Source organism: Belonocnema kinseyi, chromosome 3 (assembly GCF_010883055.1).
Source record: "Belonocnema kinseyi isolate 2016_QV_RU_SX_M_011 chromosome 3, B_treatae_v1, whole genome shotgun sequence".
Taxonomy (NCBI): Eukaryota; Metazoa; Arthropoda; class Insecta; order Hymenoptera; family Cynipidae; genus Belonocnema; species Belonocnema kinseyi.
In genome coordinates, this window is record NC_046659.1 from 79,573,858 (window position 1) to 79,590,097 (window position 16,240).

Here is a 16,240-nt window from a genome sequence, read left to right on the forward strand (position 1 = left end):
ATCTCTATCCCATCCACACACTACTCCTTTCCCCTGCCGAGTGAGTCACGCCTACCCCGAAAGGGAAATGGCTTAATGGTGTAATAATAATAATAATAACTTTAATAGCTTTTGACATACTTTAATGAAGTTTATTATCTTTTGAGTGATTTAAAAAGATTCTGAAAGATTCCCACGAATTTTAAATATTTCAATGAATTTTTAAGCGATTTCTAAGATTTCAAAGAATCTCTTAATATTTCGAAAAATTTCACATAATTTCAAGGATTTCTGGAGATTTTTTATAAGATTTGGAACATTTTAAGGGATTTTATAAGATTCAAAAGATTTCACGGGATTTCGAGGAATTTTAGTTTCTTTTAAAAGATTTAAAAAGATTTAAAAGGATTTTAATATATTTTAAGGGATATTAAGAAAATCAGAATGATTCGCACAAATTGTAAACATCTCAGTGCATTTCAAATTGATTTCAAAGATTTTAAGGGATCTCCTAATATTTCTAAATAATTCACTTAATTTTGAGGATTTTAACCATTTTTAAGAGACTACGAAGTTTCGAAGGTTTAAACGGATTTTAAGGATTTTTTATAAACTTCAAAAGATTTTAAGGAATTTCAATTAATTTTAAAAGCTTTAAATGGGGTTCGATGATTTCATGGGATTTCAAAGGATTTCGTAAAATTTCAAAAGATTTAACAGAATTTTATAGGATTTCCGAATAGTGTAAAAGATTTTAAGGGATTTCAAGGTATGTTAATGGCTTTCAAAATATTTTAATATATTTTAAGGGATTTCAAGAGATTCGGAAAGATTTCCGCGGATTTGAAAGATTTCAATGAATTTTAAAGCGACTAAAAAAATATTAAGGGCTCTCCTTATATTTCGAAATACTTTACGGAATTTCGAGGATTTTACCCGATTTTAAGAAATTTTTATGGGATTTTGAAGATTTCAAGTGATTTTAAAAGATTCATGGAATTTTAAAGAGTTTTATAGCATTTTGAAAGTTTTTAAAAGATCTCAATGGATTTCCAGGAAGCTTAGTTGAAGGGCCCGCGGCCTAAACCTGTTAATTAATACTTCAGAAATTTTACACGGCGAAGGAAAACTTAGACCGCAGATTTGTGCTGTAGATACCAAAAAGTGATTTTCGAAAATCCATATTAAACAAATTAAAAGGAATTTTTCCCGTTTAAGGGATTTACAAAATTTACAAAAGAGTTGACTTTATTTCAAAGAATTGCAAGGATTTCAAGGGATATCACGAGATTTTATAAATGTGTTAATTTTGAGAATGGTTAACTCCTTGACTCTATCTATTGGATATTGATGCAAAATCCTGTTAAACAAAACAAGAATCCAACGGCCAAATTTGGACCACAACGAATAAACGAAAACCAAAAAATCCTATTGTAATCTGAAAAAAATAAATAAAATAAAATAAAATTTTCGGAAAAAAATAAAAAAGAGGAAAGAAAAATGAAATTTTTCGTTGAAAATGAAAATTTCGTTTTAAAAATTGTAAACATTTATTAAAGTAAGTAGAAATTATTTTTAATCTATTGAATTTTTAAATTCAATGAATTTCTCTCAAATCCGCTTTAATTACCTATAAATCTGTGAAATCTTTGGAGATTCAATAGAATCCTTTAAATCTTTTGAAGTTTCTTGAAATACCCTAAAATCTCTTAAAATGTGTGAAATCACTAAGAATCTCTTGCCATTTAATTTAATTTCTTTGGATATCCTACACATTTCTTTGACATTTCTTGAAATTTTTGAAATCTTGATTGCAGGAGTGATGTCCCGCGGAAAAGTGATATGATTATAAATCCGGAATTTAAAAAATTTTCTATTATAATATTAATGAAAATTGTTTAAAATTGAGTAATTATCAAAAGTTTCTTTGCATTTGCATTGATTAATAATTGTTAAATAACCAGAAGAATGTTTTGTCATTAAGTGGAATTGACCGGATTTTTTAAAAAGTAGACCTGACATTTTTTTAAAGTAGACCAGCCTTCCGTATCAGCTCTTTAAATTTTATTTTCATGTTTGATAGGTATTTAATATCTAATTATTCTTCCCGATGATGAATGTTATATTTGCTACTTTTGAGCGCCGTGATAAAACCTATAATATCTGAAGGCATTAAAAAAAACATGTATTAAGTTTTATTGCAAAGAGGAAAGCACAGGAAATTAAAATTTCAATTTTTTTAAAGGCTCAAGCAAAGGAGGAGAAGCTTGCGAGAGAAAGGCAGAGAGAGAAGCTCCAGTTGGAGATCGCAGCGAGGGAACGTGCTGAGAAGAAGCAGCAGGAATATGAGGAGCGGCTGAGGAACATGGCAGAAGAGATTCAGAGGCGACAGGCGGAATTGAGCGAAGCGCAGGAAATGATTCGTCGCTTGGAAGAACAACTGAGACAGTTGCAGGCTGCTAAAGAGGAATTAGAAGATCGTCAGAAGGTAAATTCACTTTTCAGATTTGATTCAATTATATTTGCCTTTTGTTAGAAGTGAACATTTCAATTAAATTATCCACCCTTTTACAGGAATTGACAGTCATGATGGAGAAATTAGAGCGTTCTCACGAGATGGAAGCCGCTGAACGAGCTAAACTTGAACAAGAGATTAGGGCTAAGCAAGATGAGGTTCAACGCATCCAATCCGAGGTGGAAGCTAAGGACGCGGAAGCCAGAAGGTTACAGGAGGAAGTTGAATCAGCTAGGTAAGTCCAGATTCTAAAAATCAAATGAGTTTTTGTAATTTTTGTAGTAAATTCAAAATCCATCGACTTTACTGGTGGATAATTCGGAAATTCTCGGGATTTATTTAGGATTTTTGGGGAACGAGTGTAAATCTTCTTGGAAAAATCAAATAAATTGAGAAAGACAATAAGCCTCTGGCATTGATGAACAAAGGTTTTGATAATAAGTTATTAAACCTTAACAAAATATATTAACACCTTGGAAATCTGGAAGTCCCCTTTAATTTTTCATCAGTAACTTAAATAGAATTTTATCGAGTCTTTGCTTACAAAACATTTATTATATTGAAGTCCGAAAGGTAGTTTTAATTATTTTAATCTGTATTTGTTACAATCTTGTAGTATTTTCATGTTTAAAATTTGTTAAAGAACGTAAAGTAAGGTAAACGGATCATTACTGGGACAACGTAAAAAGTATTTCGAATACTGGGAAAATAATAAATATCGTTGAGTATCTTTTATATTCTAACATAAATTATAAAAGTAAAAATGTTCTATTATTTTTGAAGTTCTTTAAAATTTGTTACCACTATTTATTTTTGTTCTGACAAGTTATACATTTAGTAAAAAATAATTAAAAATATTCCTCAAAATGTGTGAAAGAACTGCTACAAAATTCGCCATTTTTTCATTTTAAAACTTTCCGTATAACTTTTACAGCATTGTAATATTAAAGTTTCCTACACTAAAAGAAAAAGTAATGTTTTTTTCACATTTTTAATACGTTTAAGAATAAAATTCATAACTTTATTAGCGATTTTATTCGATAGCACACACTTGAACGTGAGTTGCGAAATTGCGTTTCCATTACTGAGACGGTCACTTTCGCCGTATTTTCAATTAAATGTCACAGTATTATTTTAGTGATATATTAAAAAAATATATCCTTGCGGTTCAATTGATTATTTATTCTAAATAAGTTGTTCAAAGTAGTTTATTGAAACCTCCAATTCTTACCTCAAAGTTTCCCAACGCTTAGGTAAGTAATGTAATATAGTATCGAATAAATTTAATTTTTCAACAAAAATTAGTAAGTATGCATTAAAATTGAATATTATAGATTTATATGAAATATTAATAAGATTAATATCATCGATTTACTTTTTAAGATAAATTAAGTAAATTAACTTTTCTGTTGAAAATTTATATTTTCAAATTAAAGTATAACTGTTTGGAAGAAAACTCATATTTTTTACTTGAAAATTCAACAGTTTGGTTAAATTTGTTTTATTTCTTGATTGAAAAATGTTTTTTGATTAAAATTGGAACTATTTTCTTGAAAATTCGTCTTTTTGGTTCGAAAACATATCTTTTTAATTATAATTTTTAATTATAATTTTTGATTAAAAAAAGAAAAATATTTTAACCAAATTTATGAATTTTTTACCTAAATAATATCATTTTTAACAAAACAGTTGCATTTTTCTAAGCAAAATATAATTTATAATTAAAATGACAAATTTTCGAACCAAAAAGACGAACTTTAAACAAAATAGTTGAAATATTGATCAAAACATATTTTTCAGTTAACAACATTTTCAGCCAAATAATAAAATTTGTTACCAAAAAATAATTTAAATTGTTTCAATAAATTTTTCAATTTATGTATTAATTTGAATTAAGATGAATTCTAATTCAAAATGTACTACCAAACAGTTTAATTTGCAAGTAAATCGCTCATATTAGTCCATAATATTAAATTTTTATTCATAATTACTAATTTTATTACAAAATTAAATTTACGAGTTATTATTAAACTACTTGGAAAATTTTGAGGTTGGAATTAAAGGTTTCAATGAACTACTTTAAAGAGCTTTTTTAGAATAAATAATTAAACGGTAATCTAGATCCATTCTTGCTTTTTCATGTATTCTGTAATAAATTATAAATAAATTGTGCTATTTTATTTTGATAAAACCCCATTGGATTTTCCTCGTCTCAGTATTGGCTTCTTTGGTGTCCCACTTAAGGATATGTCCCAAAATTTGTGTCCCACTAATGGGCGATCTGACTAGCTTTAAAAATATCCATTTATATCAATTCATTATAAAATTACTAATGTACGTTTTGTTCTAATCGATTTAATAATGTCTTAGCCACTTATGATAACGGTTTTTTACAAAAAATTCCAATTCCCCACTTTAAAATTGTGTTTATGTGGGTTAGCTTTTCCTAACTGTTCCAGCAATGGTCAGTTTACCTTATACATTTTTTTTCTGATACTCAACTTACAAATTATAAAAATTATTAGTCGAAAATGTCGATGCTAATTCAGTTTCAGGATTAGAATTTTTCTAGGTTTGACCACTACACTTTTGAATGTACATTAAATTTTTAGATTTAAAACGATTTTTTAAAGCGATTTCATATTAGCAAAGGTTTCAAAGCTTTCAACAAAAAATCACAACATTTCACTAAGTATTCAAGGATATTACAGTATTTACAAGGATTTACATGATGTTACAAAGGCGTGGACGTCAGATTTCCAAAATTTCAAACGATTTCACAATATTTAAAAAGATGTCAACATATTTCGAAAGATTTCAGAAGATTTCAAAAGATTTCAAACTGTTTTAAAAGACTTCACAAAAGTTTCAGAAAGATCAAAGGTCTCACTAAGATTAAAAAGATTTCTAGAAAGCGTTGTACATTAGATTTCAAAGATTTAAAATGATTTCAGAGAGATTTCCGAAAGAATTCCAAACAGTTTAAAAGATAACAGAAAGATTTTAATAGATTTCAAATGGTTTCAAACGATTTTAGAATATTTTAAAAGATTTTACGAAGATTTTTGAAAGTTTCACAAAGATTTTAAAGATCTCACAAATTTTTTTACTAAGATGTAAAAGATTTCTCGAAGGCGTTATACGTCAGGTTTCAAAGATTTTAAACGATTTCATAATTTTGAAATTATTTCAAACGTTTTTAAATAATTTTTTGTGATTTCACAAAGATTCCGAAAGAATTCAAAGGTTTCAATAGATTTCAAGTATTTTAAGTATATCGCAATGATTCCAAAATTACCTTAAATTTATTAGTGACATGAAAATTTTATTTTGAAGTTCGACATGATCAGTTGCGGTTAAGTGACAATTTCAAACATATTATCGAATTCTAAAATACCCTTTAAGGTATAAATTTTATTATTTCTAAAAAATCAATAATTTCTATTACTAAATTATACAATTAAATGCAACGTTACAAAAATCATTGGCCAAAAAAAGCAATGTCCCATTTTTTTTAATGTAGAGCAAACTGTTATTGTACTATTTGATTAATATAAAACGGAATCTAGAAAACTTGATTTATTGACCCGGAATACCGGGAAAAGAGCTAGAATTTTTGTTCCTAACAATCTCTAGACCCTATGTGTATTTTAATAATCGTAACAAATTTCAGATTGAGACAGGAAGAAGCCGACAGGGCATTCCAAGCAAACGCGACGACACCTCAACATCATCACGTTGAGGAGAATGAAGAGGAAGGTGAGGAGGAAGGTGAAGATGAAGGAGGACACAGAGATGTGACAAAGGAACTCGTCACCGACGAGTCGATAGTCGATCCAGTCGAGGAACGACGCACTTTAGCAGAAAGGAATGAACGTCTCCACGATCAACTTAAGGTGACCTATCATCTGTTATCTATTAAAATTGGAATATTTTTTATTTATTTTAGAAAGGTAAAAAACAACAGTGTTACTCCAACTCAGGGTGGCCTCTAAACCGGAAAATCGGTAAATGGCCGGGGATGTTTTGAAACCGGGAAATGACAGTAAATATATATTATTTTTACCGGAACTTTTACCAATTTTTAGAAAAGAAAACTTGATCAAGTTTGATTTCAACCGTTTTTTTTCTTCCAATAATCAGTTAAATTTCTATCTTTTTCAATTATATATCATTTAGTTTACAATGCGTAATTCGAAAATTTTCCATTTAGTAAATTTTTAGTTGATCAAATGTGAATATAAATTATAATTTTTAAAATTGGAACTATACATTGAGGATTAACAAGTGAATAATAATAATAATAACTAATTTTACAAGACGATTCGGAACAAGTTCAAAATGTATGTGATCAAAACAGCCATCCTGCATGCATCTCTATCGGACAGTTTATTTTATTTTCCGATAGAGTTAGCGCAACATTGTTTTTCTTTGCCATCCTAATACCAGACTCTCCGCATGTCAGAAAAAACCTGGAAATCAGGAAAAGGTCAGAGATTAAAATAGAAAAATATGGCAAAAGTCAAGAAATTTCTATGAGAGGCACTTTCAATAACTGTGAAGCATAATAAAGTAAAAACAATTTATTTTCATTTGAAATTATTTTATCCTGTTTATAAAAGATTTGTTGTTAAAAATGTTACAAGATTAAGATTCTGGTCTTTGAATATTAATGATAGGAGAACATGAAAAATTAGTTCGAGAAAAATGAAGGAAGTTTAAAAATGAAGTTTAGCGGCCACCCTGATATCATATTTTGGTTAGTAATTTATTTGGCGTCTTTTTATTATTTTTTTTGCAGTGGCTTTCTCCTAACGATTATAGTTTGCCAGTTAAAATTTTTATTATTTTATTGAAAATTCGTTCTCTTTTTTTATTACTTTTACTGAAAAGTTTACTATTTCATCAGAAATTCAATTCTTTTTTTGAAAATTCCTCTTTTTCCGCAGACTTTTTTGGTTGTAATTAAAATTGTTGATTTCTAATGCATAAATAACAGTTTAAAAACTATTTATTTTCGAAAAATTGATCAAAATTTAAGAGATACTTAGAAGTTTCGAAATAAAGTTTGGAAGCTATTGAAGGAAATGTTTCAAGATAATATAAACATTTTTTTTAAATTTTCTGGGAACATTCTACATCATTTTTAAAAAAATAATTTTATTTTGGTCTTTAAATATTGATGGCCAGAGAAAATTAAAAATTGGTAAGGGAAAATTAAGGAATTATGAAAATTAAGTTTAGCGGTCACAAATATTTTTTTTTTTATTTATCAAGATTCCTAGAAAAATTCATTAAGATTTTTTATTTGGAAATATTAATTTTAACAGAATATTTAAAAAGATTTTAAAATACATTCAAAACTGTAAAAAATAAGCAAGTTTTAAGGCAATTTTTTTGTTTTACCGGATTTATTAAAAGTGTTAGGAAAATTTCGATTCGGTTAAAGTGCAACATTTTTTAATTGAAGTTTATCTTTTCCGTTTGAAAATTCGTCTTTTTGGGTTATAATTTTTTTTTTTCGTTGAAAATGCGTCTTTTTTATATAAAATTAATCTTCTTGTTTGGAAATTCGAATTTGGTTTTATAATTAATCTATTTTGTAGATATATAATCTATTTTAGGAATATTAATTACTAGATTTTTTTCAAAATTTATGTTTGTAGGTTGAAAAGTTAACTTTTTTTTAAATTTAATGTACCTATTTTTTCTAAAAATTAAACTTTTTTTTATAAAATTTTTTTTTTCCTTGAAATTTGAACTATTTGGTTGAAAATGAAACTGTTTTTGGTTAATGTTTAATCTATTTTAAGAAAAAAATTCGAATATTTGATTGAAAATTCAACTGTTAAGTTGAAAGTTCAACTGTCTTCTTGAAAATTTAACTGTTCGGTTGAAAATGCAAATGTTTTCGGTTGAAGTTTTATATTTTCTATTTGAAATTTCAACTTTTTTGTTGAACGTTCATCTATTTGTGTAGAAAATTGGTTAATTTTGGATTAACCATTTTTTTGTTAAAAATTCATCCATATTTAAACAAATTAAATTAATAACTGTTTAGTTGAAAATGCAACTGTTTTTTTGGGTATAAATATAATATTTTTATTATTATAATATTTTAGGTATAAACGCAACTGTCTTTGTTGAAAATCAATCTTTTTCATTTTATTAAAAATTTATCTTTGTAGGTTGAGAATTCTTTAATTTGGTTAAAATGCTCAATAATTTACACGCATAAAACATTTTCAATGATCTAAAGTCTAAATTGAAGAATCAATCAATGAATTAAAATTTTTTGAAAATTATATCATTTAAAGCAATTTTAAGTCAGAAACATAAAAAATTGAACGATTACATTTTTTTTTTATAAATTGAACACTTCTTAAATTAAAAATGAAATTATTTATATTTCAAATGGTTAAAAAATCATGAAAATGCTTTCAAATCTTATTCGAAATTCTTGAAACACCTGCATGTTGTTTACATTTTTAAATTATTTTTGGAATTATTTCAGAACTTATAAACATCCTTTAAAATGAATCTATTTTTTGTAATTTTTGTTTAATTCTGCCACATTAAACAAATTTCCTTAAAATCTTCTACATTCATTTTTTGATAATTTTGTAAATCTTTCTAAATCTTTTTGAATATTCATTCAAAATTTTTTTTGAAAATAAAATTTTTTTTCAATTTTCATAGGAAATCTTTTTTAATCTTCTGAAGCCATTTAAAATTCTTAAAAAGCTTTTAAATTTTATGTTTGAAATCTGCTAAAATCTATATTTTGTTTTAAATTAGGCCGTGGGCTATTTACATCGAAATTATATTACTATTAGCCGGATTTTGTCGGTACACGTAGACACTTTGTTTAAATTATTTTAAATCATTACCAATTTTTTATTGAATTTGAATTTTTCCAAAACTTCTAAATATTTCTTCAACTTCTTTGATTTTAAATAAACAGTCAGATATTTCTAAATGTTAAGTCATTCTTATTTCTCTTAATTAAAATGTTTTAAATGGAATGATTTAAATTTGAATACTTTAGACTAAAATAATATGTGAAATTTTAATAAAAGCTTTTAATTATGAATATATTATTTTGGATTTATTTTAAAATTGAAAATAGTTTATAAATTTTTAATCGGGCATTTACATTTGTTTAACTATTAAGACTTTCCAATTGAAATAGTTTCCATAATTTTTAACGTTAGAAACTGGAAATTCTGATTTAAAATAGTCCTGTAAAATTAATTATTATTCACTTTTTAACCCGAAAGAACAGTTCAATTTTTAAAATCATTATTAATTTATATTCACAGTGGATCAATTAAAAATATTTTTTTATCTAAAATCTTCGATTTCAAACGCTTCTAATTTTTAATGGCATTTAAAACAGCATTTTTAAATTCTTTAAAATAAAATGTACATCCAACAATTAAAATCTAAAATTAAAATTTTGTTAAAAGATTTGTTTGAAAATCACAGTAAATAGAAAAATAATTGTTTTTTTTATGTTTTTTTTTTTTTAGAAAAATATTTCTGTAAAAAAAGATTTTTTTACTTTAGATAATGTAAATTTCATCTACGCCCCTTTGGTTCCGATAAATACGTATTTTTAGTATCCAATAAATACTTTAAACTCCACAGCAAAAATCGTTAAAACACTTTCATGCACAAATAAAAATACATCTTTAAAATGATACCTATTCGTTCAAGTTCGGATTTTTGTCACCAGGTGGTGTATCGCAGTTTAACCATTCCCAATAGTAAACACATTAATTTCACCTAAATATGCATTTATTTATTAAGAGAGAATAAATTGTCAAATTTTTGGTAATTTTGTAATTTAAACATTTGTTTTCTTCTCTTTTCCAGGCATTGAAGCAAGATCTGGCCCAGTCGCGAGACGAGACAAAAGAGACAGTGATGGACAAAATCCACAGAGAAAACGTTCGCCAGGGTCGTGACAAGTACAAGACGCTGCGCGAGATTCGCAAGGGAAATACCAAGCGTCGTGTCGATCAGTTCGAGAACATGTAAATTTTACATTTGATCCTTATCCAACCGCTAATCTACTTTTATCTTGTTTACCACCCTCGAGGGCAATACGTGCATGCGCAGCAAATAGAGAAGAGCAGAAATGTTTAAAGATATACATACAAGAAGATTGATTAAGGAGGATTGGCAAAATACCAATCGTCTGCATGTATTGTTTTCAATTTGCGACCGCATTTATGGCCTAAACACACTTGACGTGGTTCGCTTTTTTTTATTGTCTTCCGCATTTATCCAGGCACGAGATCATATCCCTGAAAAAAATGCACTCTCGTCTTTATCCATCGAGGATTTACGCTTCAATCGCTGTTCTTCTTCGATTGTGCATGGTGGGCACGATCAATTTCTCCCTCCATTTTTATTCTCATTCTTACTGATCGAATGCTCGAAGGTGCGCTAGTATTCTCGAAAAAGTATTCTGTCAATTGCGAACTTTTCTTCACTCTGTCGAGCAATTTCCACGGCCTATTGGTTTCTTCTTTTTTGAGACTTCTCTTTTTAACGAAAACAATTTTATCAGTCGCTTTTCTATATATATATATATATATATATGTACGTAGAAAAGTACATAAGTAGATGCAATCGGGGTGGATTTTCTGAAACCGATTGCTACACGCAAGTGATATCGAATATCAAAAGAGGGGATTTATAGAGAACATTATATTGAAACGAGAAAATCTCTCGTGGTTCTATTTACATTTCTAGCACGTTCGGAGTACGATTTACTAATTAGTGATTTTATATTGATCACACTCGTGGCCTTTATCGATATACATATAGTACTAGATACTTATGTACGATAGGAAGAAAGAAAGAAAGAACGAAAGAGAGAGTGCGTGTTTTCTTGTGAGAATGGAAAAGTGGAAAGAATGTGCGAGAGAAAATAGAGTGAATGACAGATAATGGCGTAGCGGTTTTGGTACGTCGTATTATATTTTTTAAAAGCGACTTATATTTCAAAAGCCCCGAGTATCCACTCGAGAGAGAGAGAGAGAGGAGAGAGGAGAAAAAAGGTCGAACCACCGATCACATTAACGTTTCTAATGCTGCCAATTAGTTTCTTTTTGATGAAAATACGAGCGACCATCAATATCTGTATCGAGAGGAAATGACATTCGAATTAGGTCAGGATTTGGAGATTGAACGGTATCCGTCGATATTATATCATTACTTAGTATTATCAACCACCACTCGTTACAATCGTGAACAAGGAATTCAAAACATTATCAGAGGAAATAACGATAGATATTTTTTGATTATATTTAATAGTAATATTTACAAATTAGTAGTCTTATTATTATATTATTAATTAATTATTATTATATTAATGTTTACAGTTTAGTAGTGTTATATTGATATATTAATTAATTGTCAACTATGGTCGTTCAGCTTCTACACTTGAAGGTAGATCAGAAGGACCATCCTCAATCGACTAACTTTTTTTTTTTATTTTAGAAACTTTTCACTGTTCCGCAACGTTTTTTAACCGTTTTTTTTTTCGTTTTCTACCGCCGTCTTTACTTAAAAGTTGAAACAGTTATTGTCAAAACATTCCAGACGAACTCTGAGAACTACGAATTGTATACTTTGCTAATTTTACAAAAAGAAATTTTCTTGTTTTTTTTTTGTAAAAAATAGAATGGTATCGGAAGCAAACATGAAATTTGATACAACTTTTTTTCTGAAACGGTACTTAACACACAGTCTCATCGAATTAACTGGTTACATGCGTCCGAATGAAAAACCGTCTACCTAGAGTTTAATAGCGTAGAATCTATAAATTGCAATGCAATATCGTACTACGTGTAAATAAATATTAATCGAACGCCTAACATTTTTCGCACGAATGTGAGTCGTTTCACGACGATTCACGAAATTTATAGAAGCAATATTTTATACCGCTTTTCGTTGAGGAATTTTGTAATTTGGAATGCCGGAGAAAAAAGGGGAAAAGAACTTTTTTTTATTGGTGATTGGAATTAAAATATCGAGAGAATTTGATATTTTGTGAGGCCATAAACAGTAAATGGAGCTTCTCCGAGTTTTTCTTTTCTTCAATGTTTTTATTGTCGTTGCTATAATCCCTCGCGTAAGATAGTGTTATTATTGTTGACACCAAAACTCACGCGTGGTTCGAGACGAAGACAGGTAGATATTGTATATTAAAGAAAAATGTTGGTGCGAGGACATATGAATGTACTTTGCTGGAAAGGCTAGAGATTGTTTAAATAATAAAAATCATTACCGTATATATTGAGGATTTTTTACGTTTCTTTTCCAAATATCCTTTCCATAAAGGGGGAAAATATTAGAAAATAATTTAAATTTGAAAATTTAAAATCATTTCATATTAAAAATACTGTTTTTACAATTTACAAAAATTAAATGCGTTTGAAACTTAAATTTTTTGTCAAAAAAGGCTTTTAAATCGATAAAATGTAAGTCTAATTTAATAATTGATTTTTAAAAATAAACTGTAGTTCGAATATTAGAAATTAAACAATAATTGATTTTACTGGATGATTTTCAATCTGCTCAGAATTAAACAGTTTTGTGGAGATTATAACCTTAAAAATGAACTGTTTCAATTCAAAAGCATTAGTAGTTAAATAAATGCAAATATTAAAATTTCAGAGAGCTAACTTTAAACTATAAAATTTTAATTGTTCTTTTTTTCAATTACAAGGGAAATTTTTGGATTTTTATGTATAAATAACAGTTGAACAATTATTCTTTTAAAAAATCGAAAAAGTTGAAGAGAGATTTAGAAGTGTTGAAAAGATTCAAACAATTGAACAGTTATTATTTCAAAAAAAATTCCTGGGAAAATTGAAAATAATTTTTTATTCTGTATAATTAAGTTTAAGTGAAGATTTACAAAAACTTCAAAAAATTTACAAAGTTGTAAAAAAAACTTGGAATATTTTAATGCAATTTGTTTTATTTTGCAGGATTTATTGGAAGTTTTGGGAAATATTCAAATCTTTAAAAAATATTTAGAAGTTTACAAAAATTGAAAATAATTTAAAATTTGAAAAGATTAAAAAATGGAAAACAAAATAGAGAATTTTTAAAATATTGAAATAAAATTTTTTAACTTATGAAGGATATTGAAAGGTTTCATTAAAAAAAAATTGTAAGAGAATATTTAAAAAGATGTTTAAAAAGTTTGATGTATAAATAACAATTACAGAATGATTTATTTTGTAAGGACTTAAAATTAAAATGATTTAAAAAGTTTTTAAACATTTTTTTAAAGTTTTTAAAAATTTGAACTATACAATTTATTAATTTATAAGATTTTAATTTTTCTGCTTAAGGGATCGTCCACAAATTACGTAAGACGTTTTTCTTTTGTTTATATCGTTATGTCCCTCTCAACTTCACAGCAATTTTATGCTCGTCTTTGTTCAAACAAAAGAAAAACGTCTTACGTAATTTGTGGACGGTCCCTAAGGCATTTAATTAAAAATGTTCTCAATTGAAAAGTGTTTCTATTTTATACGTGTAGATTATTTAGTGCTTGGATAAAAAAATTTAAGTTTTAATTTTAATAAGTTTTAAATTAAAAACAGGTTACGTTGAGTATTTTAATTTGCAGTTTAGCTTCATATGTACATGTAATTCTATAAAATTATCTATACACTTGCAAAATATTATACATTAGGGTGGCTCAAAAAGGCTTTTATTTTTTGGAGGGTAACTATCCTCCCAATTTCACTCCAAATGCGACAAAAGAAATTCAATAATTTTTTATTTTTCGATTTTAACAGGGGAAAAATCACTTTTTTGAGTTTTTAGAATAATTTTTTAGGGTTTGAAATAATGTGACGGGAAAATATGGGACCCTTTAAACAAAAAATGTCAATTCTTCATGAAATCGAAATTTTGAGCACTGTATTCTGGTCTTTTTTTACTTAAAATTATTAAGATTGGACTAATGGAATATTTATTATCATTGGTTAATTAATTTTTAATTATTTAAACAAGCAGAATCAATAATTAATTTAATATTAATTAATTTATCAGTATTATTTAAGTAATAATTTTTATTAAAATTTTTTTTTCAAATAATGTTAATCACACAATGTTGATAAATATTCCACTAGACCATTAGTGATAATTTTTAAGGAAGAAAAGAAATTTTGAAAAACATTGTTTAAACAAATCCCATTTGTTTAAATAATAAAACATTAATTAACCAACGTTAATAAATATTCTACTAGACTAATATTAATAATTTTTTAGGGGGAAAACGAATTTTCGAGAAAAAAATTATTTAAACAAATTCCATTTGTTTAAATAATTGAAAACTAATCAACCAATGATAATAAATATATCCACTAGACCAATCTTAATAATTTTAAGTAAAAAAATACGAGAATACAGTGTTCAAAGGGTCGATTTCATGAAAAATTGACATTTTTGGTTTTAAGGGTAGTTTTCAGGTACTCGTGGGGATGTGTTAGACGTGTCAACCCCATATGTTTGATAGATGAAATTCTTCGTTGGATAATTTTCTACAGGCCCCCATACTTTCCCGTCACATTTTGTCGAACCCTTAAAATTATTTTAAAAACTCAAAAAAGTGATTTTTCCCCATGTATTTTACATGGGAAACTTTACGTCAAACCCGGTGCCTGTTCAAATAAAAAAATAAAAAATCAGGGATTTTCTTTTTTCGGATTTGGAATAAAATGGGAGGGGGGGTGGCCGTTGCCCTATAACATGCAAAAAAAATTGCAATGTATTTTTGGACCACTCTATTGCACATCCTTTAATTTTAGAAATTTAATTTTTAATCGAAGTTTAACTGGTTTAAATTTACAGATTTTCGGCAGTGATAAGATAAGAAATGAAGAGAGGATTTCAGAGGGGACATTAGATATTAAAGTCTTATAATGTACATTGCAAATTATTATAGGAGCAGAAATTGAAAAGGTCAGTACGTAATTTCGACCTTTCGATAAATATAAAATGTGCGTAAATTAAAAGCACACAAGTTACAGAGCGTTTTCCTCCTGATTTTTTGTATAGCAATTCCTTACTTTATGGGTAGTTTTTTTTCGAAATTATATGAAATGGAAAAAAATATAACTTCTGCATTAATGCTTTAAAATGACAATTTAACTCGCTCGTTTATATGTCAAACAGAATTAAAAGTTGTAATTAAAATATGTGTATTTCGTTGTTTCCGCTAGTGAATATTATCAAACCAACAAATTCCTTAGGAAAAATTGAGTTTATCGATTTCAAATAAATATACAAATTATTATTAATAAATAAATTAATATTTAGGCAAATTGGTCGAAGAAACGTACTTGGACTGTGAATTTGTGTGGAATCCGCCAGAAAAGGACCAGGTGAAATTGAGGAAGAAAATTTTCCTGTTTCTTGCGAGGTTATTTAACAAAAAAAAAGAAAGACACAGAAATCGAGAAAAGTAATCATTCCACAAGAACAACCAGATATCTTTGAGTCTTTTGCATCTATAACTAAACACTTTTTATTTCAGTTGCTTCTGGTTAAAACTTCTTATTACTGGAGATGGACAATAATGACTTCGGACAACTGGGGCACGCGAAAGAAACAAGGAAAAAAGATATTTATTAAAAGAGATGGACATACAAAATTTTACATTCTATCTTTTAAACTAAGAAACTTTTTTAATTTTCAGACCACATCCTA

At 27.3% G+C, this 16,240-nt stretch overlaps 1 protein-coding gene across 3 annotated transcripts in view; it reads left to right on the forward strand.

Annotated features, from left to right (window-relative positions):
- LOC117168929 (moesin/ezrin/radixin homolog 1) overlaps window positions 1-12,803 on the forward strand; it is a 54,649-nt gene extending 41,846 nt beyond the window's left edge. For 2 of the 3 annotated variants that reach the window (XM_033354912.1, XM_033354914.1), the window contains exons 7-10: window positions 2,225-2,467; window positions 2,554-2,729; window positions 6,168-6,390; window positions 10,373-10,537. In XM_033354912.1, coding sequence (XP_033210803.1) covers window positions 2,225-2,467; window positions 2,554-2,729; window positions 6,168-6,390; window positions 10,373-10,537 — 807 coding nt within the window. Of the gene's footprint in view, window positions 1-2,224; window positions 2,468-2,553; window positions 2,730-6,167; window positions 6,391-10,372 lie in introns of all 3 variants that reach the window. The other variant, XM_033354911.1, reaches the window with a different exon arrangement.
- Window positions 12,804-16,240: the final 3,437 nt, after the last annotated feature.